Source organism: Bufo bufo, chromosome 10 (genome assembly GCF_905171765.1).
Source record: "Bufo bufo chromosome 10, aBufBuf1.1, whole genome shotgun sequence".
Taxonomy (NCBI): Eukaryota; Metazoa; Chordata; class Amphibia; order Anura; family Bufonidae; genus Bufo; species Bufo bufo.
Window position 1 is genome coordinate 108,552,440 of NC_053398.1, and position 25,667 is coordinate 108,578,106.

At 44.2% G+C, this 25,667-nt stretch overlaps 1 protein-coding gene across 4 annotated transcripts in view; it reads left to right on the top strand.

The window, feature by feature from the left end:
- RPGRIP1L (RPGRIP1 like) overlaps nt 1–25,667 on the top strand; it is a 156,464-nt gene that overhangs the window by 80,333 nt on the left and 50,464 nt on the right. For all 4 annotated transcript variants that reach the window (XM_040410712.1, XM_040410713.1, XM_040410715.1 and 1 more), the window contains exons 11-18: nt 4,548–4,654; nt 10,443–10,493; nt 13,948–14,127; nt 14,351–14,468; nt 16,564–17,016; nt 17,098–17,249; nt 20,981–21,344; nt 23,077–23,288. In XM_040410712.1, the coding sequence (XP_040266646.1) occupies nt 4,548–4,654; nt 10,443–10,493; nt 13,948–14,127; nt 14,351–14,468; nt 16,564–17,016; nt 17,098–17,249; nt 20,981–21,344; nt 23,077–23,288 (1,637 nt within the window). The remainder of the gene's footprint in view (nt 1–4,547; nt 4,655–10,442; nt 10,494–13,947; nt 14,128–14,350; nt 14,469–16,563; nt 17,017–17,097; nt 17,250–20,980; nt 21,345–23,076; nt 23,289–25,667) is intronic.

Consider the following 25,667-nt stretch of genomic DNA (forward strand, 5'->3'; position numbering starts at 1 on the left):
AACCTTACATTTATCAGTGTTAAACCTCATCTGCCATTTCTCTGCCTAAGCCTCCAATCTCTCCAGATTTATCTGTAGCAGTATACTGTCTTCTTCCGAGTCAGTTACTTTACACAGTTTAGTGTCATCTGAAAAAATGTATATTTTACTGTGCAAGCCTTCTACAAGATCATTAATAAATATATTGAAGGCTAGGGCCCAATACTGACCCCTGAGGTACCCCACTAGTGACAGTGACCCAATCTGAGTGTGTACCGGTAACAACCACCCTCTGTTTTCTATTACTGAGCCAGTTACTTACCCACATACAGACATTTTCTCCCAGTCCGAGCATTCTCATTTTATATACTAACCTTTTATGCAGTACAGTGTCAAATGCCTTGGAGAAGTCCAGATATACGACATCCATTGATTCGCTGCTGTCAAGTCTAGAACTTACCTCCTCATAGAAACTGATTAAATTAGTTTGACATGACCGATCCCTCATGAAGCCATGCTGATATGGCGTTATTTGCTTATTTTCATTGAGGTATTCCAAGATGGCATCTCTTAGAAAACCTTCAAACAGTTTACCCACAACTGATGTTAAAGTTACCGGCCTATAGTTTCTGGGCTCTGTTTTTTAGACCCTTTTTAAATATTGGCAGCACATTTGCTTTGCGCCAATCCTGTGGAACACTCCCTGTCAGTATAGAGTCCTTAAATATCAGAAATAAGGGTCTGGCTAGGACATTACTTAATTATCTTAGGATATAGGGGTGTATGCCATCTGGTCCTGGTGATTTGTCTATTTAGATCTTTTTAAGTCGCTGTTGTACTTCTTCCTGGGTCAGACAGGACACTTTTAATGGGGAATTTACTTTTACATTCTGCATTTCATCTGACAGTTTATTTTCCTCAGTGAATACAGTGGAGAAAAAAATATTTAATAGCTTTGCTTTCTCCTCATTGCTCTCTGCGAATCCCCCTCATTGCTCTGTAAAGGGCCGACACCTTAAGATTTATACTTTTTACCATTTATATATTTGAAGAACATTTTAGAGTTAGTTTTAGCTCTCTTTGGCAATTAATCTCTCGGTCTCTAGTTTTGGCTGCTTTTATTTGTTGTTTACATATTTATTTTTTTCCTTAGTTTTTCAGTGCTTACTCACAACCCTCCTGTTTTAGTGATTTTAAATGCTTTCTTTTTGTCATTTATTGCTTTATTTACAGTTCTTTTTTCTTGTTCCTTAACCTTTTATTCCCATAAGGTATGTACCTCTCACAATTAGATTTTAGGAAGCTTTTAAAAATATCCCATTTTGTGGCTGTATTTCTATTTTTGAGGACTTTGTCCCAGTTAGTTAGGCCTATGGCCTCTCTTAGTTAGCTAAATTTAGCTTTTTTGAAGTTTAGTATTTTTGCTCCTCCTTGAAGAAACACTCTTTTCAATGACAATTGGAAGGTTATTACTTTATGGTCACTATTTCCCAGGTGTCCCCCAACCTGCAGATCTGTTGTTCTGTCAGTTCTATTGGTTAATACTAAGTCCAGTATGGCCGTCCCTCTAGTCGGGTCCTGAACCAGTTGGGAGAGGTAATTGTCTTTGGTTATTGCCAATAACCTGTTTCCTTTACGAGATATACAGGTTTCAGTTTCCCAGTCTATATCTGGGTAGTTGAAGTCCCCCATAATAACCACCTCATTATGATTTGCCGCCTCGTCTATCTCGTTTAGTAGTAGATTTTCGGTGGACTCTGGTATATTAGGTGGTTTATAATAAACTCCTATTAGTATTTTATTATTATTTTTTCCTCCATGTATCTCTACCCACAGTGACTCCACATGTTCATGTCCCTCACTTATATCTTCTCTGGCTGTGGGCTTTAGACAGGACTTTACATAAAGGCAGAACCCCTCCCCCTCTCCGGTTTTGGCGATCCTTTCTAAACAGACTATAACCCTGTACATTAACTGCCCAGTCATAGCTATCATCCAGCTATGTCTCAGTTATTCCCACTATGTCATAGTCCTCCTCACACATCACTAATTCTAGCTCCCCAGTTTTATTAGTCAGGCTTCTGGCATTAGTATACGTACAATTAGGAGGTTTATGTATATTTTTCACCCTACACCTTTCCTTCTGAACTGTTCTAGTCCCTCCTTCCATTCCTCCCCCAGTCCCATTAACTTGCCTCCGGTCTCTATCTGCCCTATCTTCCCCTCCTATAATGTAATTTCACTCCCCCCCAGTCCCTAGTTTAAAAACTCCTCCAACCTTCTAGCCATCTTCTCCCCCAACTCAGCTGCCCCTTCCCCATTGAGGTGCAGCCCGTCCCTACGATAGAGCCTGTAGCCGATAGAAAAGTCGGCCCAGTTCTCCAGGAACCCAAACCCCTCCTTCCTACACCAGTTCTAGAGCCACTTGTTAACCTCCCTAATCTCCCGCTGCCTTTCTTGTGTCGCTCGTGGTACAGGCAGTATTTCGAAAAACACTACCTGTCAACCCGATCCGCGATGTGTTGAACTCTAGCGCCAGGAAAACAACACACCGTTCCACGATCTCGGTCTTTGTTACAGACCGCCCTATCTGTACCCCTAATAATAGAGTCTCCCACTACCAGCACCTGTCTGGCCTGACCTGCTCTCTTGGTCTCCTGCTTACTGGAGCTGACATTCCCCTGACTGGCAGAGGACGGGTCCGGCTGCAGCAGTGCTCTCCCTGAACTGACATCCCCCTCATCTGACAACCGTGCAAACTTGTTGGGGTGTCAGATCAGGGCTAGCCTCCCTGGCACTCTTCCCTCTACCCCGCTTTCTAACTGTTACCCAGCTAGCTACCTCACTTTCCTCAGCCTCCTCGCTATCACCCTCCCCCACATCTACCCCATAGAGTGCTTGCTCAGTGAGCAGCAAACTCTTTTCCAAATTGTCAACGCCTCTCAGTGTTGAAATTCACCCATTTAGATACTTGATGTGCGATTCCAAACGGGTAATTTGCTCACATTTTGAACAAACGGCTGTTCCAGGACTGCATACATTAGACAAGATGTGCACTGGACTGCGCTGTCAATTATGGAACACATACTAAATGGGGATTATGCAAGAAAAGAGAAAAATACAATATAGCTCAGTGATAAGTATATAACTTACTGTAGTCCCCTCCTAAAGTCCCTGAATCTCAAGTCACGTAATCTAAAGTCACACACTGGATATCAAACACGCGAACGCTCACAAACTCGCGTTGTTTGTCTGCTTGTATAAGTGCAGCTCTCAAACAAGTCTGCTTTTTCTTCCTCTGGATTCAAAGAGAAAGTTATAGAGGACCTTTCACCACTCCTAACATGTTTTATATGTGTTATTTTAATAGCTTCACGCATTCCCTGTGTAATAACAATTCTGGAGCATCTATTCTTATGGCTCTATGTGGTTCCATTTCCTTTATTATTTCTACTAGAAGTTCTGAATGAATTGCTAGCAGTCTGCAGTAAGGGTACAGAGGGGAGGTAAGAAATTGGGGGGGGGGGGGGGGTGTCCCTGCACAGTCTGAAAATGGCAGCACTGATTGGATAGAGTCAGACTGTGCAGGGACACACCCCCAACTGGTTACCTCCCCTCTGTACCCAAGCTTTGGATGTTACATCTGAAGTCACTTTGTTCATAAATTCAGATTAATGCTTTACGGAGATCCGTCTCCGTACAGTATTACAATGTATGGGCTCCGATGAGTCGCGCGAATAACTTCGGTAACTGATTTTTGAGGTGGAAAACCACTTTAAAACTTGGAACCGAACCCGAGTTGGGTTTCAAGTTCTACATTCTAATACTGTACCGAAACGGATGTATTAATCCGAAGTTATGAATGAAGCTTGCTTCGTTCATCTCTAGAGGAGACATCACATGGAGGTAATTTGCCTGGTCACATGACCCTCCATCAGCGGCCATATTATGGACAAGACCTTTGGGTCGACATCACAAAAGACCTAGCAAACAACCAATAAGCATACCTTATGAAAATTAGAAAATGGGGCAGAATTTAAAAAAGGCTACATTAGTAAGTGCCATATAATCATTTTACAAACCCCTTGGTCAACAGTAACCCCTTTAATAAATCTCCCCCATCTATGTATCTAGTCTGTTTGCATATTGTATTTACAAATGTATGTATTGAGCTCTTTTACGGTACATCGCAGCGTCACGGAATATGGTGGTGCTATACAAACTAATGGCGATAGTATATAAATTTCTGAACCGCTCAGAAATGTGACTTTACATTGAGCGCTTACGTCATTATGAGGACTCTTATAATGCAGTCACTGTCAGACTTGTGATCGCTTTTTATTTCCCCGGCACTTTTTCATATTTCATTACAGCTTCTTTGGAGTCGACGTCTTTGACAGGTAGAGGCAGTCTTGTCGTCTTACCCTAATGCCGTAGCAAATGTGTCACACTCGTTTTAAGAAATTAGTAAAATCAAGTTAGTTTATGCGAAGCTTGTCATTTTAATTACATTTCAATGGCAGTGTAAAGACGGTAACTCAATACTTTCATGCTGTTTCCTATTTAAGAACAAACTGAGAAACTTGATGAAGAAAACAGAAAACTCCAGCTGCGTTGTCTAGAACAGAAGCATCAGCTTGATGAATTTCAGAATAAGCTGAAGTTTTTCACAAAGGTAATTTAATGATGGAAACTCCTGCTCATTGGTTGTGGAAGGGGAAAGTCTACATGTCTACTCCCCCGTCCCTGAATATCCCGATCAATACCGGTAATTCTGTAAAGTTTTATTTTAGTACCATCTCCGAATTGTCCAGAAGTGATGGTCTGACCTCAGAATAGGCCATCACTAGCTGACCGGTTGGGATCTGACACCCCACACCTCCACTGATCAGCTCTTCAGGTGTAGCTCCAGAACTACACAGCACCATCAACCTTGTAGTGGAGGGAGCTCGATACTACAGTGCTGCTCGGTCCCCCGCTGATCACCTAGTAATTGCTTGTCCTGAGGATAGGCCGTCACTTGTTAAAGGTGTTGTCCAACCTTTACTTAAAGGGAACTTGTCACCAGTTTTATGGTGTCCTAACTAAGGGCAACATAAATAAGTGACTGATTCTCTTAGCAAAATTCTGGGTCACTTTCTTTAATTGACCCAGTCAATCTGCCAACATCTTGTATTGAAAAGCTCCAGCTAATAATGATGAGTCATGAATATTCATGAGCTCCTTACTCTCCCCGCCCACCTGCTGCTGATTGACAGTTATTTTCCATATGAATCAGCAGCAGGTGGGCAGGGGAGTGGCTATAGCTCTGAATTAAATATACGCTGGACTAAATGACATCACGCTGGATTCAAATCATCTCATTAGCATGCGGCATGCAGCATCTTTGTGTGTATATTATGAGGTAACCATCTGTCACACCAGTAAGTGAATACATCTAAGGCACTTTTTAGTAGTTTGATTGTATATAATTAGTTAGATTATAATCAAATATCCACATGACAGGTTCCCTTTAAAGATCTCTGCCTCCTGTCATGGATGGTCCCATTAGGTTTCTATGACTTTAGGTATATTAAAAAATAAACAAAAAACGAGCAGCTACATAGAAATGTATTATAGACTACAATTTTTGATACAAAAATAGCATATATTGATGCATGAAAACTTTTCTGGTACAAACGCCAAATTAGACCCTTTAAACTTAAAAAGGTTGTCAGTTTGTGTGGAAAAATAAAGCCATGTCAATTTTATAAAGTAGCAAAAAAAAGTCACTACTCCCCAGCTCAATCTAAATGCTCACTTGTCCGGCGATCCGATCGTTTACGTGGCAAATTAAATCCTTGTTTGTTGGCAGCACATCACCCTGTGTAAAGAGGAATGTGCTGCCAACAAATAATGAATCTGTATGTGGATGAACAATCGCAGTAGTGATCATTCATCCCCACACAGTTTTTCCTCTACAGCTTTTACTTTCAGTGCATCTGCAGACTGTTGCTTCCTCCTCTACAGGAGTTGCTCTGACAGCTTGATCTGTAGCCTTTAATATCTGAACTCCTGAGAGCTCAGCTATAATGATAGGAATTTAGCTATAATGAGAGTTTGACTTGTTAAGAAAGTACAGAAAAGTGCTGCACATCGAGACGTCAGAGCAGCTCCCTGACGGATTCACTGAGAAGGGCGAATCAGTAGTCTGCAGATACTCTAGCACAGTATTATCTGCATAGCTTAGTTAATTGAAGGTCCCTTGAAGAACTAGTATATCCTATGCACTGGAGAAACGCGTCGGGACACTTGGGGATCCAACCAGTGGAAGTTGGGCACAACTAATAGGGTTATTTTGAGGGGCATTGAGGGCTTAGCCACCAAGGAGTGGGGTCGCCCCTTTCGAGGCGGGTGCTCCGCTTATAGGTAGAGGTAGTAAAGGGACATGCAGGGATAGTATACCTGACTTCACAATGGATCCCACTTCTCTCTAAGAACCTCTAATTATAAAGCATGAAAACCCCATGGAGAAGATCGAATCTATACGTATTATGTTCTATCTGGCGGTGAAAAGCTCAATTGGGTACAGCCGTGAGTAAAAAAGGGCTAGACATATCTTGTGTTCTAGCCACACCTTGACTTTACCTTGTCTAAATAACCCGTATTAAGTATTACAAGTGCCCAAATCATTATAGAATCTATAGTGCTATTTATGTGGTTGTTATGATTTATTTTAGAAGTATTTGATAAAGGTTACATTTTATTAGGGGTATTTAATTTAGCATTTTTTTAAGTAAAAAAATATGGAGCTTTTTTTTCCCCGAGCATTTTCAGCTGCGTCAATGCCTGCAAAATAAATGCCCAAAAAAAAAGAGAACAAGCAGATTCGGAGTGTATCTTGGAAAAAATTGACTTCTAAAACACTTCAGAGAAAGAACAGGCCACTTCTTAGGCCTCATGCACACGACAGTATTTTTTCACGGTCCACAAAACGGGGTTCCGTTGGTCCGTGATAGTTTTTTTCGTTTTGGTGTCCGCCTGGCCGTGCGGAGCCAAACGGATCCGTCCTGACTTCCAATGCAAGTCAATGTGGACGGATCCGTTTGACGTTGACACAATATGGTGCAATTGCAAACGGATCCGTCCCCCATTGACTTTCAATGTAAAGTCAGGAGTTAATATACCATAGGATCTGAGTTTTCTCCAATCCGATGGTATATTTTAACTTGAGGCATCCCCATCACCATGGGAACGCCTCTATGTTAGAATATACCATCGGATTTGAGTTAGATCGTGAAACTCATATCCGACAGTATATTCTAACACAGAGGCGTTCCCATAGTGATGTAAGAGATCAGGTGCTGCCAGGCAGGAGGGGGCAGACCCCCCTCCCTCCCCAATATTATATTCATTGGTGGCCAGTGCGGCCTCCCCTCTCCCCCCCCCCACCAGTTAAAATCACGTTCCGAATCCCCCATCATTGGTGGCCAGTGCGGCCTCACATCCCCCCCCCCCTTGTTAAAATCACGTTCCGAATCCCCCATCATTGGTGGCCAGTGCGGCCTCACATCTCCCCCCCCCCCCCCCCCCTAGTTAAAATCACATTCCGAATCCCCCATCATTGGTGGCCAGTGCGGCCTCACATCTTTCTCCCCCCCCCCCCCCCCCGCCCTAGTTAAAATCACGTTCCCCCATCATTGGTGGCAGTGGAGAGTTCCGATCGGAGTCCCAGTTTAATCGCTGGGGCTCCGATCGGTAACCATGGCAACCAGGACGCTACTGCAGTCCTGGTTGCCATGGTTACTTAGCAATTTTTACAAGCATTATACTTACCTGCGAGCTGCGATGTCTGTGACCGGCCGGGCGCTCCTCCTACTGGTAAGTGACAGGTCTGTGCTATAGGCAATGCGCCGCACAGACCTTTCACTTACCAGTAGGAGGAGCGCCCGGCCGGTCACAGACATCGCAGCTCGCAGGTAAGTATAATGCTTGTAAAAATTGCTAAGTAACCATGGCAACCAGGACTGCAGTAGCGTCCTGGTTGCCATGGTTACCGATCGGAGCCCCATCGATTAAACTGGGACTCCGATCGGAACTTTCCACTGCCACCAATGATGGGGAAACGTGATTTTAACTGGGGGGGGGGGGAGGGAGAGGTGAGGCCGCACTGGCCACCAATGATGGGGGATTCGGAACGTGATTTTAACAAGGGGGGGGGATGTGAGGCCGCACTGGCCACCAATGATGGGGGATTCGGAACGTGATTTTAACTGGGGGGGGGGGGAGAGGGGAGGCAGCACTGGCCACCAATGGATATAATATTGGGGAGGGAGGGGGTCTGCCCCCTCCTGCCTGGCAGCACCTGATCTCTTACAGGGGGCTATGATACGCACAATTAACCCTTTAGGTGCGGCACCTGAGGGGTTAATTGTGCGGATCACAGCCCCCTGTAAAAGATCGGCAGGGGGCAGTCATGTACACAGTTCTCAGTATATTCTAACTTGAAGCGTCCCCATCACTATGGGAACGCCTCTGTGTTAGAATATACTGTCGGATATGAGTTTTCACGAAGTGAAAACTCATATCTGAAAAAGCTTTTATGCAGACGGATCTGCGATCCGTCTGTGTGAAAGTTGCCAACGGCCATGGATGACGGACGCGGATGCCAATCTTGTGTGCATCCGTGTTTTTTCACGGACCCATTGACTTGAATGGGTCCGTGAACCGTTGTCCGTCAAAAAAATAGGACAGGTCATATTTTTTTGACGGACAGGAAACACGGATCACGGCTGCGGATGAACAACGGTGCATTTTCCGAGTCTTCAACTGACCCATTGAAAGTCAATGGGTCCGCAGAAAATCACGGAAAACGGAACAACGGTAACGGATGCACACAACGGTCGTGTGCATGAGGCCTTAAAGTGTTTTAGAAAACAGCCGTGTAAAAATATGCTCTTTGTGAACTATAGCATGTTTCCAATTGAAAGCAATGGGAAGCAGTTTTCAAAAGTTTTTGAGGTGTATTGTGGCACTTAAAGGCTACGTACACCTAAAAATTATTTTTGCAATTGGTCTTTATTAAAAAAAATATGGAATCCTATTTTGTGTACATAGCTGAGATGCTCTACTAGCTGCCTGTGGATTTTCTGTCATTTGGGGAGCTGACGGGCTCCTTATCTCTGATCTCTGATAGGTTAAACACTCATTATAGCTCAGTTCTTATCTTACTGATAAGAATGTGGCTTAAATAAGTGTTTATGACCTCTTAGTAGTGTGGGGACTCGCTCTGGTAGACAGGATTAGTGGACGCAGTATAGAGGCAACAACAAGTTCTTTGGATCAAACAGTTCAGTGTTTTATTCACACTTTAGGCAAATTATTCAAACAAAAATGAATCTTGCAATGTTGGTGGTAATTCACACCATGCTGAAATTCTGCCTCAAAGAGTCCTTGCTGATAGCAGCACCAACCTGTTTTTACGCCAAACAGGTAGCAAACCTTCATCCAGACACAAGGCTCCCAGATCCCAACACAGAGACCTTGCTTCTGAGCCCAGCTGCCTATTTAAGGACAGCCAGGTGCTGCCAAAGCCTGGACCAGCATTTAAAATCCGGTTCGGTATTTGACCTCACCTGGCTGGTTTTTCCAGACCAAACCTCTCACTGTGTCACAATAGTTTAGAGATTATTTATTAGATGAAGGCACAAAGTGACAGCGAAAGTACCAGTCACACAGTTAGAAAAGCAGTTGACCCTTTGTGACAGAATAGCTCAATATTTCAAATAAAATTGCCTCCAAATGTGTACATAGCCTTTAAAATGGGTGCTTTATACACCGAAACAAGTTTTGCCATGTGAACGTGTGTCATACGGCACTAGTAAAGAAACTGCTCTGGAGTACCATTAGAGGCGTCCCTTACAGTACTAACATATTAGGACCAATAATCCAGCTACAAGACGAAACCTTCAAGTGGCTGCTTATTGTAGCTTCCTATTTTTGTCCAATTTCTGCTATCGTAAAGATCCATACAGATGCATAAAACATGTGTGATGGGATCATGACTACGACGCCACTGTCTCTGTTGGCTACATTTTCTCAACAAGCAGCGAGCACCGAATCACAAATCGCATCAGATTAACAGCTTGTTCACTTCACTTCCAAAAAATCTCCTTGACAAGGACGCACATTAATTTCATGTTTCAAGCACGTATAGAACAACATCCCCCTGTTACCTGCATACATCAGATGTGTGAAAACAGCCCAGAGCCATTGCTCAGAATCTACGCTACTATACCAAACCGAGAAGGCTGTGTTAAATTCAAACTGTAACATTAGGATTGCGGTGTCTGCACAGATGAGCTGTTTTTTATTATTTAGAACGCCTCGCATCCGACATCACGACTTGTTTGTGGATGGAGATGTACATCTGAGTTACTTCTGCTCTTCTGCTCAGCTTTTTCTCTCTCTGTTTCCACTCACAGGAGAGCGATGTCGACGTGACCGAGCTCAGCGAAGCCTTGATGCTTATAAAGGTATCTCCATCCCTTACTTCTATGTGAACCTCTACAAAGCAGCATCTGTAAAGTCCGCTCACATTCACACGCTTAGATGACTTGCATTTTTCATCATTACATCAAAAGTAGATTAACGACACGGAGTGCTTCCAGTTCCAGTGCATTTGGAACGTCTTCAGACCCTTTCACTTTTTCACATTTTGTCATGTTGCGGCTTTGTGCTAATAAAATTAAAAAAATCTCATTTTTCCCCATCATTCTGCACTCAATCCCTCATAATGATAAAGTGAAAACAGAATGTTGGAAATCTTTGCTAATTTATTGAAAAATAAAAACGAAAATCTTGCATTGACATAAGTATTCAGACCTTTTACTCAGGACTTAGTTGAAGAACCTTTTGGCAGTGATTACAGCCTTCGGTCTTCTTAAGTATGATGTCACAAGGTTTGCACACCTGGATTTGGGGATTTTCTGCCATTCTTCTCTGCAGATCCTCTTAAGCTCTGTCAGGTTGGATGGGGATTGTTGGTGGGCAGCCATTTTCAGGTATCTCCAGAGATGTTCGATAGGGTTGAAGTCAGGGTCCTGACTGAGCCACTCAAGGGCATTCACAGAGTTGTCTTTGGCTGTGTGCTTAGGGTCATTGTCTCGTTGGAAGGTAAACCTTCAGCCCAATCTGAGGTCCAGAGCACTCTGAATCAGGTTTTCATTAGGAATATCTCTGTACTTGGCTCCTTTCAGCTTTTCCTCAACCCTGACCAGTCTTCCTGTCCCAGTCGCTGAAAAACAGCCCCACAGCAGGATGCCGCCACCACCATGCTTCACTGTAGGGATGGTATTGAGCAGGTGATAAGCAGTATCTGGTTTCCTCCAGTCATGATGCTTAGAATGAATGCCAGAAAGTTCAATCCTGGTTTAATCAGATCAGAGAATATTGTTTCTCACAGTCTGAGAGTCCATTAGGTGTCGTTTGCAAACATTCATGTGTCTTTTACTGAGAAGAGGCTTTCTTCTGACCACTCTGCCATTAAGCCCACATTGGAGGAATGCTATAGTAATGGTTGACCTTCTTGAAGTTTCTCCCATATGCACAAAGGATCTTTTGGAGCTCAGCCCGAGTGACCATTGGGCACTTGGTCATCTCTCTTACTAAGGACCTTTTGGTAGGACAGCCAGCCCTAAAAGGATGCAGTCCTGGTTGTTCCAAGCTTCTTCCATTTAAGAATTATGGAGGCCTCTGTGCTCTTGGGAACTTTCAGTGCAGAAGAAATTTTTTTTTGTACCCTTCTCCAAATCTGTGCCTTCACACAATCCTGTCTCTGGGCTCTACAGGCAGTTCTTTCCTCCTCATGGCTTGGTTTTGCTCTGATGGGAGGCCCCCAGAGCTAAATTACAAGAGTCATAGCAAAGAGTCTGAATACTTCCATCCATGCAAAATTTTAGTTTCTTTTTACTTTTTTTAAAATAAATTTGCAACATTTCTAAAATTCTTTATTCACTGTGTCATTATTATGGGGTATGGAGTGCAGAATGATGGGGGGGAAACTTTTTTTTCTTTTTTATTTTAGCGCAAGGCCACAACATAACAAAATGAAAGGGTATGTAGACAAGTGAAAGAGTCTGAAGACTTTCTGAATGCATTGTACAAAGGCCACTATTTCCATTCTACTCAACATGTCTGCATCTCTTTCGATAATGTAGGTCTTGGACATTTTGGTTTTCTTGCAGAACTAGCTCTACTTAGTCTCACATTTCCCTAAATCCTAGGAAGCTTTATTCATATTTTCTTAGTACAGATGTCCCTCACAATACAGTTGTTTCTGGTCGATTTGAAAGTGTTGTAAAAGTTTGTTGGAAATTATCTAGCCATTGGTTCCAAAGCTCAGAATAATAAAAAAAAAGGTTAAAGGGGTATTCCCATCTCAGCATCAAAATATCTGTCCTATGCAGTGGTCAACGAAAAAAGCTGAGCTGACCGTGCTACGCTGTTTCCTTATCTCCCATAGAAGTAATTAGGAGCTATGGAAATAGCATAGCACAGTATGCCGCTTCGACTTCCAGTGGCAGAAATAGCATAGCCCGCTCTGCTACATGGTTTCTGTAACCCCAGCCATCTCTGCCCATTGCATACGACAGGTATTCTGATCTCGGCCATGACTGGGGGCAGTGAGGGCAATACCCCTTGAAAGAAACACCCATAAAATGAGTCTTTATTATATTACAATCAAAAAGACATCATGGAAGCAGAGAAGAACCTTCTCGAAAATAAGAACTTCTTAAGGTTCCTGTACAGTAACAATAAGATGGAGCCACAGGGTATCCAAAGCAAAGCACCTTGGCACTGGCGGATAGTGGTATATAACATATAGTGCAGAAAACCCAAGTGTCTGGAAGAAAGCCCCACAAACACTGGGAAAGCATGCATGCTCCTTGTAGATATTGACCTTGACTGGCTTCAAACCCAGGACAAAATTGCTTCAAGTCAACAGTACTAACCATTAAGCCACCGTGTTGCTGCATGACACATCAGAAGTGTCTGCACCTGCCACGCTGCATATGTTATATGGATGGATTTACTACCGCGGCAGAGATACGAGGCGGACCCGTGGATCTCTGCCGCAGATACGCCGTTTGATGTGCAGATCAACCCCATCCAGTCGGGCTAACATGCCATCTTTTATGTGTGTGTGGAATCCATTAGAATGAGTAGCATGCTGCTTATTCTCACAGATTTTATGTTACCCACGGCGTGGACAAAAATCTGGTGTATGTTGACAGGGTTACAAGAACCCCAGTCACATGCATTGAAGGTGCATGATCATTGGATATCATGTGGACTGCGGCACGGAATCCGCGTTGAAAATCTCTGTCCGATCTCGTCAGATGGCTCTAGAATTAGTGCTTCAAAGAAATGCATTTCCACAGATGTCTGAGGACACGTTATTTGCTTGATCTTTGATTTTAGGTGTTTGCGTTCCTATATAGTACCACATAGGGGGGAAGACCTCACAAAAACTCTACCGTGTGACTCAGAATTGCAGTATCTGTTCCATATCTTTGTGATGTCTGTGGTATGCAGGTTCTGCGTCTCCTGCCGAGCTTTGCTCATCAGCCATGGAACTCCTTGTAATCGGCATGTGCAGTTTGTCTACATAATTGGTTGTGGCTTGAAAAAAACCTTATGATGCATGTGGCTCAGACCTAAATCTGGCACTATAACAATTACAAACAGACTGGACCACTAGCGCAGGCCAAAAAATGCTCATAATAAAGTCATAATTACTTGGCATTAAAAAGGGATTTGTTAATCATCACCATCTTTGCCGCTTTGGGTATTATTAAGTGCTACATTTTCCAGAATCTCGGGTCGGTTCTCTAAGGTCCTTTAACCCCCTACATGTCAGAAAATGAGCAGGACACCACAGATTTAGATTTAATGATATACATTCATTAACAACACTGTCTTCCTCAGGCACGCAAGCAGCAAAGGAATGGAGATCTAATGTTTTTGGAAAAGGTGGAGGATGATGTCAATAAAGACCTTGAAAAATCATTAAGAAACTTACAGGCGAACCATGCCGAGACCATCCAGGAGTTGGAGAAGACCAGAAACATGTTGATAATGCAACATAAAATCAACAAGGATTATCAGGTAATCAAACCCTGGGCCATGTACTATGTTAACATTGTTAACTTTATTTTCTTTACAGTAAGATTTTCCAAATTCGGTCCTCCCCAATGTAAGAAATTTCACAGCTCCCCCTTCGAGCGGGGGGGGGGGGGAGACGGCTCACATATACTTTTTCAATGTTAGTCGACTATTGAGTAGTGTTGTACAAGTGTTCATGACCTTCTATGTTCTCTTTTATGATTAGGTTGAAGTAGAAGCAGTGACGCAGAAGTTGGAGGCCATACGTCAAGATTATGATGTAAAGTTGGAGCAGTATGCTCACCTCCTTGATGTCAGAGCAGCACGGATACGCAAACTAGAAGGTAGAAATAATTGCTTAAAGAGGTCGGCTCAGCTCACGCTATAGTGACATATTGCTAGGATATGCCAAATTATGGGTGCAGGTCCCACCTCTGAGACCCGCACCTCTATAGCATCTCTAGAACAGGGCAAAGCGAAAGAGAGCGCGGCACGCGTAAATTTACTTCTGTGGGAGTTCCGAAAAGAACCGAGCAAGTGCGCTCCCATAGAAGCGAATGGAGGATGGCCACACTTGTGTGCTGGTGCTCACTCTTTCACTTTGGGGGCCCCGTTCTAGAGATAGGTGAGGGCCACAGAGGTGGGGCCCTCACCTATTAGACATTGGTGGCGTATCCTAGCGAGAAGTGCGAGATGAGCCAACCCCTTTAACGTTGCTTCAAAGGTAACAGAAGATGTGATTTCTGAAACAAAGCAGTAGAAGTACCTGGCTGAGGGCAATACCCTCTTAAGTTAACAGAGTGGTGCATGGGCTGATAGAAAGTGTTCCTAGCCTGTAAGCAGCCAATTCTCCATCTGTCGGGAGGTGGTAAAAGCAGATGAGAGTCTAAAGGGGCACAGTGCTTCTTGCCCTTTATTCCAGACATAAGTTGGGGTCTCAGCGCTCGGCTCCACACCGATCAAAAAATGTCACTGAATTTTTTTAAACCAAGTTTACTCTTTAAAGACAGATGTACATATCCTGTGAGATAGGAAACAAAAAAGAAACTCCTTCTATGGTAACCTTAAAAGGGGTTATCCAACCCCTATAATGACCCCCCTCCCCGCCCCCTCCAATGCCTTGGCCCCTCGTATACAATATACTTACCTGCTCCCCGAGACCCGCATCGCTCCGGATACCTGCACGGTTACCGCTGCATCTCGACGGGGACGAGCCTCCCTAGGATCGTGGGTGACTCGAGGGAGGCACGTCCCCATCGCGGCCTGATATTGACTGCTGTCCCCCGTCGCCGGATGCTTTGATCCGGGCAACGCAGATATGCAGCGGAGGCCGTGCAGGGATCCGGAGCGACGGGGGTCCCGGGGAGCAGGTAAGTATATTGTACGAGGGGCCCTCAGCATTTTTTTTTTTTAGGAGGGGTCATTATAGGGGTTTGGTAACCCCTTTAAAGGGGTTGTCCAGGAGTTAAAAAAGGTATCTGCTGCACAAACAGCCCCACACGTGTGCATGGACGGTGTCTGGAAATATTGCAGCTGAGTTCTTTTGCAATGTATGGGGCTAAAATGCAATACCAGACACAACCTGTATAAAAGTGTGACGCCATTTCTGCAAGAAACCTGCCATGATTTTCTAATAACGGCACCTTTAAATCCCTCCTTATTCTAAATTTAGTGTTAACATGATATGTGATATGTGCGCACCCAGCAAGTAAGTCACCAGTGATGCATCATTCCAGAATAACAGGACAATGTAGTCTTATTGCAACAAAAGCTTAAAGGGGTTGTGCAGTTTCCGATAATGATGACCTATCCTTAGGATAGGTTATCAATATCAGATCGGCGGGGGTCTGACTCCCGGCACCCACGCCGACGTCTGTTTAAAGAGAATGCAGTATTCCTCTGAACGCTGCATTCTCTTCACCTGCTCGCCATCGACATTGCAACGTCGAACAGTGTAATTACAGCTCCTCCATATCATTCACTTGAACGGGAAGGAGTGGAACTACAACTGCTCCTTCACATTCAAGTGAATGGCATGGAGGAGCTGTAATTACGCCTGCTCGCCGCTGCAATGTCTACGGTGAGCAGCTAAACAGTGAGGAGAACACAGCGCTTGTACGAGCGCTGCGTTCTCTTCTAACAGCTGATCGGCGGCGGTGTCGGGAGTCAGACCCCCGCCAATCTGATATTGATGACCTTTCCTGAGGTTCTCATGCATGGGTAAAGTTGGTGTTAGGCATTCCAGGCAAGCAGCGTTTCTCAATTATTGGATTGCAAATCCTCATTGGATGGCAGAGAGGAACTTTTGATGTACATCATGTAGTCTTGAGTTCTGTTCCTCCTCTTCATAGTGATTGACAGCATCTTTCTTCATAGCGTACATACATGTATTGCATTTAGGATTTTACTGATTTGCCTTGAACTTTATCTGATTTTCAGCCCAGCTGAAGGATATTGCATATGGCACAAAGCAATACAAGTTCACACCAGACGTCACACCAGATGATGACGTGGAAGAATTTGATGAATCCTTGCACTTACAAAGGGGTGAAAATCTTCTTGAGATCCATATATCCAAGGCAGTTTTCTCTCCAGCAGCTGGCAACAGCTTCGGAGACCAGGAACCTGCTACCTTCTGCACATATGCTTTCTATGACTTTGAACTCCAAACCACACCCGTTGTGCGTGGTTTGCAACCATCCTATGACTTTGGTTCTCAATATCTGGTACGAGTTGATGACTTTTTCCTACAGTACTTGCAAAAGAACAGTGTAAGGTTGGAGGTCCACATGGCAATTGGCACTGATTATAGGACAGTTGCTGTATGTCAGCTGAGATTCCATGATATTCTGGAGAAGACTGGGAGGATATATTCCAGCGCTGTGCTGGTTGGTAAGAACTGCAGATATATGTAGCTTGAACGTTGGAAATCAGCTGAACTTGAGCTTTGAATGCTTTCCTTTTGTATTTTAGGAGCTGACAATGACATTAATAATTACGGTACAGTGGAGTATTGGATTAGGCTAAATGTTCCCATGGAGCAAGCTGTTCGGCTCTATAAAGAACGTGCGAAGGCCCTTGGCTATATTACATCAAACCTTAAGGAGCCACTTCAGAATGATCAAGTAATTACTCTTTCCTTACTTCTTTCATCGCTGCCATTCATCTGCCCTAGTAGGGCCGTATGATGGGACAATCTGTTTAAATAGAATGTGGCATCAGAAAATGGTCTATTTTTTAAATCACGTCGCTATATATTGTGGGGATTTGCTCTGGTAGACAGGCTTGCGGACGCAGTATAGAGGCAACGACAACGTCTTAACTTAAACAGTTCGGTGTTTATTCACACATAAGGATAAGCAACACAAAAAGTCAGTTTCAAGGAAAACAGTCACCTTGAGTCTGGTGTTTGTTCACACCATGCAGCAATGCAGAAGTCCTTGGACATAGCAGAAACCACCTGCTCTCACGCCAACAAGGTAGCAGGCCTTTACCCAGGCCCAAACTCCCAGGTCTCAACACAGAGACTGACAGAGCTTCACTGTCAGAGAGGAGTAAAATCCTACCACCTGACAGTGCTGCCTGTGTTTTATAGCCCAAACCAAAACCCGGCCTGGAACGTGGGGAGCAGCCACCCACCCTGCACTTTGGCTGCTTCCAGTAAGAGCCGGCCCGGTTCGGCTTTGCAGCCATACTAAATAGCTAAACCATGTCAGCCAGCACTAGCTGCCGCTGACACATGAAATTACCGGCTCTTACCTAACCGAGGCCAGGAATCTCGGTGACACATACCTTCCGTCAATGAAAGACCCTTGCGCCTTCCTACAATATTATATTTTTTTTTATCTCAAATTGTGTGGTTTTTACCCTGGCCACTGAAGCCTCATAATAGGCTGACAATTTCTGTTCTGTAGAGATCACTTCTCAGTAGTCATCTTATTATCATAACAGGTAGGATGACAATGACATAATACCTATAACATATATACATACAGTGGAGGAAATAATTATTTGACCCCTCACTGATTTTGTAAGTTTGTCCAATGACAAAGAAATGAAAAGTCTCAGAACAGTATCATTTCAATGGTAGGTTTATTGTAACAGTGGCAGATAGCACATCAAAAGGAAAATCGAAAAAATAACTTTAAATAAAAGATAGCAACTGATTTGCATTTCATTGAGTGAAATAAGTATTTGAACCCTCTAACAAAAAAAGACTTAATACTTGGTGGAAAAACCCTTGTTTGCAAGCACAGAGGTCAAACGTTTCTTGTAATTGATGACCAAGTTTGCGCACATTTTAGGAGGAATGTTGGTCCACTCCTCTTGGCAGATCATCTCTAAATCCCTAAGGTTTCGAGGCTGTCTCTGTGCAACTCTGAGCTTGAGCTCCCTCCATAGGTTTTCGATTGGATTAAGGTCCGGAGACTGACTAGGCCACTCCATGACCTTAATGTGCTTCTTCTTGAGCCACTCCTTTGTTGCCTTTGCTGTATGTTTTGGGTCATTGTCGTGCTGGAACACCCATCCACGACCCATTTTCAGTTTCCTGGCAGAGGGAAGGAGGTTGTCGCTCAGGATTTCACGATACATGGCTCCGTCCATTTTCCCGTTTATGCGAATAAGTTGTCCTGTGCCCTTAGCAGAAAAACACCCCCAAAGCAAAATGTTTCCACCCCCATGCTTGACGGTGGGGACGGTGTTTTGGGGGTCATAGGCAGCATTTTTCTTCCTCCAAACACAGCGAGTTGAGTTAATGCCAAAGAGCTCTATTTTGGTCTCATCAGACCACAGCACCTTCTCCCAGTCACTCTCTGAATCATTCAGGTGTTCATTGGCAAACTTCAGACGGGCCTGCACATGTGCCTTCCTGAGCAGGGGGACCTTGCGAGCCCTGCAGGATTTTAATCCATTGCGGTGTAATGTGTTTCCAATGGTTTTCTTGGTGACTGTGGTCCCTGCTAATTTGAGGTCATTAACTAACTCCCCCCGTGTAGTTCTAGGATGCTTTTTCACCTTTCTCAGAACCATTGACACCCCACGAGGTGAGATCTTGCGTGGAGCCCCAGAGCGAGGTCGATTGATGGTCATTTTGTGCTCCTTCCATTTTCGAACAATCGCACCAACAGTTGTCACCTTCTCTCCCAGCTTCTTGCTAATGGTTTTGTAGCCCATTCCAGCCTTGTGCAGGTCTACAATTTTGTCTCTGACATCCTTGGACAGCTCTTTGGTCTTTCCCATGTTGGAGAGTTTGGAGTCTGCTTGATTGATTGATTCTGTGGACAGGTGTCTTTTATACAGGTGACTAGTTAAGACAGGTGTCCTTAATGAGGGTGACTAATTGAGTAGAAGTGTCTAACCACTCTGTGGGAGCCAGAACTCTTAATGGTTGGTAGGGGTTCAAATACTTATTTCACTCAATGAAATGCAAATCAGTTGCTATCTTTTATTTAAAGTTATTTTTTCGATTTTCCTTTTGATGTGCTATCTGCCACTGTTACAATAAACCTACCATTGAAATGATACTGTTCTGAGACTTTTCATTTCTTTGTCATTGGACAAACTTACAAAATCAGTGAGGGGTCAAATAATTATTTCCTCCACTGTATATATATTGAATACAGGAACCACCATTTGCAATAAGGACTGTTTCAGACAAGCGTGTCCAGTGCGGAAATCACTCTCCGTCTGTGAGCACGATTCTCCGCTGTGGACACTGCTCTTTTCTCTGGAGTGCACAGCATTATACTGATTTATAATGCTGTGTGCCTCTGCATGACCCTACTGCTACAAAATCATAGTGACATAAAGCTGTAGAAGTAAGGCCATGCAGAGGCACACAGCATTATAAATCAGTATAATTCTGTGCGCTCCAGAGAAAAGAGCAGTGTCCAGAACGGAGAATCATACAGAGAGTGATTTCCACACTGGACACGCTCATCTGAAACAGCCCTAAGTGATGGACACAGCTCATCTCCTCCTCCTTCCCTGCACAGTCGCCTTCGCACTGGTCCCAGGGCATGCCCATAACATTCTCCCATAGAAGTCAATAAATCATCTCCAGTCTGCAAGTTTGTATTTGGGTGCTGTAAAACAAATCATTGAATGCTGTTAACAGCATCTCATTCAAGGTAAATCCATAAGGATGTATAGAAAATAGAATAATCTAGTCAGAAAATAAAAGATCATACATTCCCTTTAAGCAGAACTGGATCTGGTAATCAATGAAAATAAATTATGCTCTAGTTGTTTTTGTCTTTTCTGTATGTTATACTGTAGTATGTGTATTGTCGGGGGTTGGCGATGGTATACAGGCACATAAATTGAACGTAAACAACAAAGCAAAAGTCCTTGCCCATCTGGGCACTAACTTAACAGTGAGTTTTTCTCACCTATTTTTTCCAACAGTAATTTTTATTGGTTTTTGATACCGTTTTTCTCACCTATGCTCTCAGCGTAACACGGGGGATTAGGCTTTACACAGCCAACAGGTCATGCGGCTTCTAGGCGTCTGACCCTGAATGATCATTTTAGCCCTGCATTTATCCCCACAGTAATGAGCCCAGCACACTCCAGTGTTGTACTGGAGTAAGGAGGGCATGGCACGACCCTCTACCAACACCTACTTGCCATTCCATAAAAATTCCAGGACCATTAAAGTGCCTCTGCAAACTACACTTTGTTGAAACCACCTACCTTTCCTGGATGCTTTTACATCACCATTCTGGGTATACACCCCCGCCCCCCCCCCCCCCCCCCCCCCCCTCCAGTACTTTACCAGCCACCATACTGCAGTATGCATTACTAATTTATTTGTCACTATAATTGGAACTTTTTGTTATTTTTGTCCCTATAGGCGTTAGAGGTGAGAAAAGCAGAGACCCGTGGCCTGAAAGAAGACAATGTCAATGAGCTGTTTATCACCATAAATAGCTGCAGCAATTTACAGCCCGGGACCAGTTTACAGCAACCCAGCCCTTATGTTGCCTACACATTTTTTCACTTTAGTGACCATTACACTCCTATCATTACAAGCAGCAACAATCCTCAATTCGAAGATCACAAGTGCTTTCCGGTACCAATGACTGCTGATTTGGACCGATATCTGAAGTCCGATTCCCTTGTTTTGTATGTATTCGATGATGAGGAAATGAGCAGTGCCTACCTTGGTAAAGCCAGGGTTCCCCTCATCCCGCTTGCTCATGATAAATGCGTCTCAGGTAGGAGTTATACTTGTGTGCAGGAAATAATTTTAAGTGCATTTTTAGAATTTTCTGGATTATTAGAGGAGAGTTCCCCATTCAGGACTCTCATCTTTTTTTTGTTAATTTCCTTTATTTATCAAATTGACACCAATCTAAAGCATTAATATTACAGTGCTAATACAATAACAAAACAAAAAAAATGAAAAATGAAAAAAAAAAAAAAAAAGCCTACCTACCAGCCTCTACACCCCCCCATCTCTCAACTATAAAGCACACTTTAAAGCGGCTGTAAAGAGTGTCTCCGACTCCGACATACCATGCATGTATGTACTTTTATAAAAGCCATGGCTTTCAGTGGAAATGATGTAAAGCCTGACTTCCTCTGTCTTGGAGTTGCATAGAAAGTAAAGGGAGTGTGTTACCACGAAATTCACTCTTAAAGGGGTTGGCCACCTTCTTATTACTGTTGACCAGTGTGTTTGTAGGATAATTATATAGCACTTACTAGTGTAGCCTTTCTATCTTTCATAAGGTTTCATGTTACCACCACATTAGTCACAAGTAGCCAGAAAGTGGCCATCACCTTCAATGCAGGCATGATGCCTTGTAGGGGTAGCTCTGTTGAATGTAATGCGTTCTTTCACCTGAGCACCCCGGCTCCTTCCAATAGCTGATCGGTGCAGTTCCAGGGCGTTGGACACTGACTGTTTAGAAATGAATGACCTATCCTGAGGACAGATCCTTAGTATTTAATTCCTAGACTACCCCTTTTCCAGAATATCCCTTTAATATCCAGCCCTTCCATCCTGATCGACAGGGTCAGGTGAGATGACTATGTAGGAACCCTGCCCTTTCAATCAAGATGGAGAAGGAGGGGCTGGCTGAGGAAGCAAGGGTGCACAGAGTGGCTTGGCCCCGCCATTAGGGCACTTATCTGCTCATTTGCATATAGATGAAAAGTACTTTTTCTCTAGAATGAAGCAACCGATCTCTAAAAGGTATCGTTACATTCAGCTGAGCTAGCCCTACAAGGCATCGGGCCTGGTGTAACAGGTAACAGGCTCTCTTAACCTGTTTAGGACATAGGGCGTACCGGTGCGTCCTGTGTATTTCCGATCACCTTGGCTAAATGCGCTGGGCTAAATGACCCCGCCCCCGTGTCGGCGATCGCCGCAAACCGCAGGTCAATTCAGACCTGTTTGCGGCTTTTACCTGGTGCGGGCGGCGGTGCCATCGGGTCCCCGTGGGGCTGTATGGGGGACCCGATGGCATGGAATGCAGCGTGATGCCTTCCTGTGACGAGCCTGTCAGATCCAGCCCCCTGGATCTCACAGGCCGGAAGCTGATTGAGTAATACTCACTGTATTACTCATACAGCCAATGCATTCCAATAAGCACAGATACCGGCCCGTGTGCGTTCCGCAGTTTGCAAGACCGCACACGGCCACCACTATGATAGAAAATGCCTATTGCGGACAAGAATAGGACAGGCTCCATCTTTTTTTGCGGAGCTGCGGAACAGATTTACAGATGCGGACAGCACGCCGTGTGCTGTCCGCATCTTTTGTGGCCCCATTGAAATGTATGGGACCCAATTATACGGTCGTGTGAATGAGCCCTTAAAGTTTTCTACCTTCTGAGCGACAAGTCCCTATGAATTGATCAATTTTAATAATATCCTTTGATGAGAGACTTGAAGAATAGATATCATATAATCGTCTCTCCTTGGCTTTTATTTTTCTTAAAGGTACTTTTCAGCTTACAGATATTAAGGGGAATGAAAGAGGAACGATTAAGGTTACTTTGAAGTGGAAATGCACATACCTGCCGCCAAGTGAAACCGTTCTGACAGGACCATTGGTGGATGAGCTGCCAAAGGAAATAGCAGCACCTGTGCGCTTACTGAAAGATGAAGAAGTGCAGGCCCCAAAGCGGAAAACCTTAGAGCCTGTTCCTGCTGTAAGTGCGGTTTGTATCCTTGAGTGTAATTAGGAATAAATGACTTTTAGTGGAATAAGTTACGACACTGATTCTAAGTGCAGTGTCTTACAAAATAAACATTTGCTTTCATCTCGTGCAAGGGAACCTAATCCTCATGAAATCCTTCAAGGGGTTGTTTCATCTGAGACAATGGGAGCATAGCGATAGGATATAACCCCATTGCCTGGTAGGAGCCCCGCAAAGTGGTGGGTGGAGGACTCCGGTCCGACCACCACCAAGCGCTCTCCCCATAGAAGTGAATGGGAGCGCACCGCACATGCACGGCCATCGCTCCCATTCACTTATATGGGCCCAACGGAAATAGCCAAGCCAGCACTCGCCTATCTTCGGCTGCCCTATAGCAATGAATGGAGGGCAGCTGCGCATGTGCCAGGGCGATAGGCCCCCATTGTTTCACATGAGAAAACCCCCTTTACATGTAAAAGTAGCCAACATACGCAGTGCCAAGTGGCGGCTAGGTACTCCAGAATACCTACTGTCGGATTACTCAGTAAGTGCAATGAAGTTGAGCTTTAATTTGGGAGATTGTAAGGGTCAGGCTACTTTCACACTAGCGTTCGGAGCGGATCCGTCTGATTTTTCATCAGACGGATCCGCTCCGATAATGCAGACGTTCGCATCCGTTCAGAACGGATGCGTCTGCATTAAAACTTAGAAAATTTTCTAAGTGTGAAAGTTGTCTGAGCGGATCCGTTCAGACTTTACATTGAAAGTCAATGGGGAACGGATCCGCTTGAAGATTGAGCCATATGGTGTCATCTTCAAGCGGATCCGCCCCCATTGACTTACATTGTAAGTCTGGACGGATCCGCTCGCCTCCGCACGGCCAGGCGGACACCCGAACGCTGCAAGCAGCGTTCAGGTGTCCGCTCACTGAGCGGAGCGGAGGCTGAACGCTGGCAGGCGGATGCATTCTCAGTGGATCCGTCTCCACTGAGAATGCATTGGGGCCAGACGGATGCGTTCGGGACCGCTCGTGAGCCCCTTCAAACGGAGCGCACGAGCGGACACCCGAACGCTAGTGTGAAAGTAGCCTTAGACAGTAGATGTCGCACCCCACCACCTCTGTTCACATTTGCTTTCTCCAGTTTGACATAAGTAGCTTCTTTCCCTGCTCTGCTAAACCAGTCTAAGATACAAACCTCACTGTCATCAAACGAGTGTCCTTTGTCCTTAAAGGGAGTCTGTCACCACATTTTGACATTATAGACCGCTTACATAGCGCTGTAGTATAACTGCAGATGATTCAAATGGTACCTTTGTTGTGTTCTTGTGAAGTTCACCCGAGGCAAAAACTGACTTTTATTCGTATGTAAATGAGGGGCTCGCAAGTGCCCAGGGGCGGCGTTCACTTTGTTGGAGCCCAGGCTGCTCTGCCTCTTTTGCTCATATCCCCGCCCCAGCCTCTGCCCGCCCTTCTGTTCCATTGCGTCCTCCTTCTCTCCCAGCAAGATCCCGCGCCTGCGCTCTCACTCGTTGGGCCAGGGCATGCGCACTGCGATGCCCATTGTGGGCACGGAATCACTGTAGCTACTGCGCCTCTGGTCCGCCTGCAGACAACACTTTCGGACACGTGAATGGAGCCTAACCTATTGTTTAAATCCCGTTTTTAACATATTTTTAAAGAATTTTTTATGTTATTTTGAATTTTCCATGTCAATATCCATAATTAAACAAAAAAATACATAAAATCCTGCAGTTTTCACAGTGGCCACTAAGCCTAATAATAGGCGCCACTCCGTGGTCTGTACAGATCTCTTTACTGAAGTTATCTGCTTATCTGTCACTCTAATCCTGCCTGTAATGTTATCACCTCTGCTTATAGATAAGACAGGATCCACCATTTACAATAGTTGATTGTCAGAGCTTATCTCTTCTTTCTTTGTACAATGACCTCTGCACAGGGCACAGATCATGCCTAGGAAACTCTCCCATAGAAGTCAATGAGGTCCCCTCCTGACCATTGTGTCTATGGACCATGGGGCTGCCTTAAAGCAATTTTTTTTTATGCTTTCTAAATGCTGTTAAGAACAGATCAAGCAAGATGGCCGCCCCATAATCATGTTTGGGAAATAGAATAAATAAATCTGCAATCAGAAAATAAAAACATATATGTCGCTATCTGGTTTTAACAGGCAGATAACATTTTTGGTGACACATTTGGGACACTCTTTGTAGACCTTTCCCAAAAGATGAGGATCCAAAGTAGAGAACCCCTACCCCCACACTATTAACGTAGATTTCCCTAAATGGGTGTTTGAAAATGAGTTTGTTTAAACTAAATAACCCCTTTAAGAATGGTACATATGGCTCTACAATGCAGTGAACGTGGGTTTA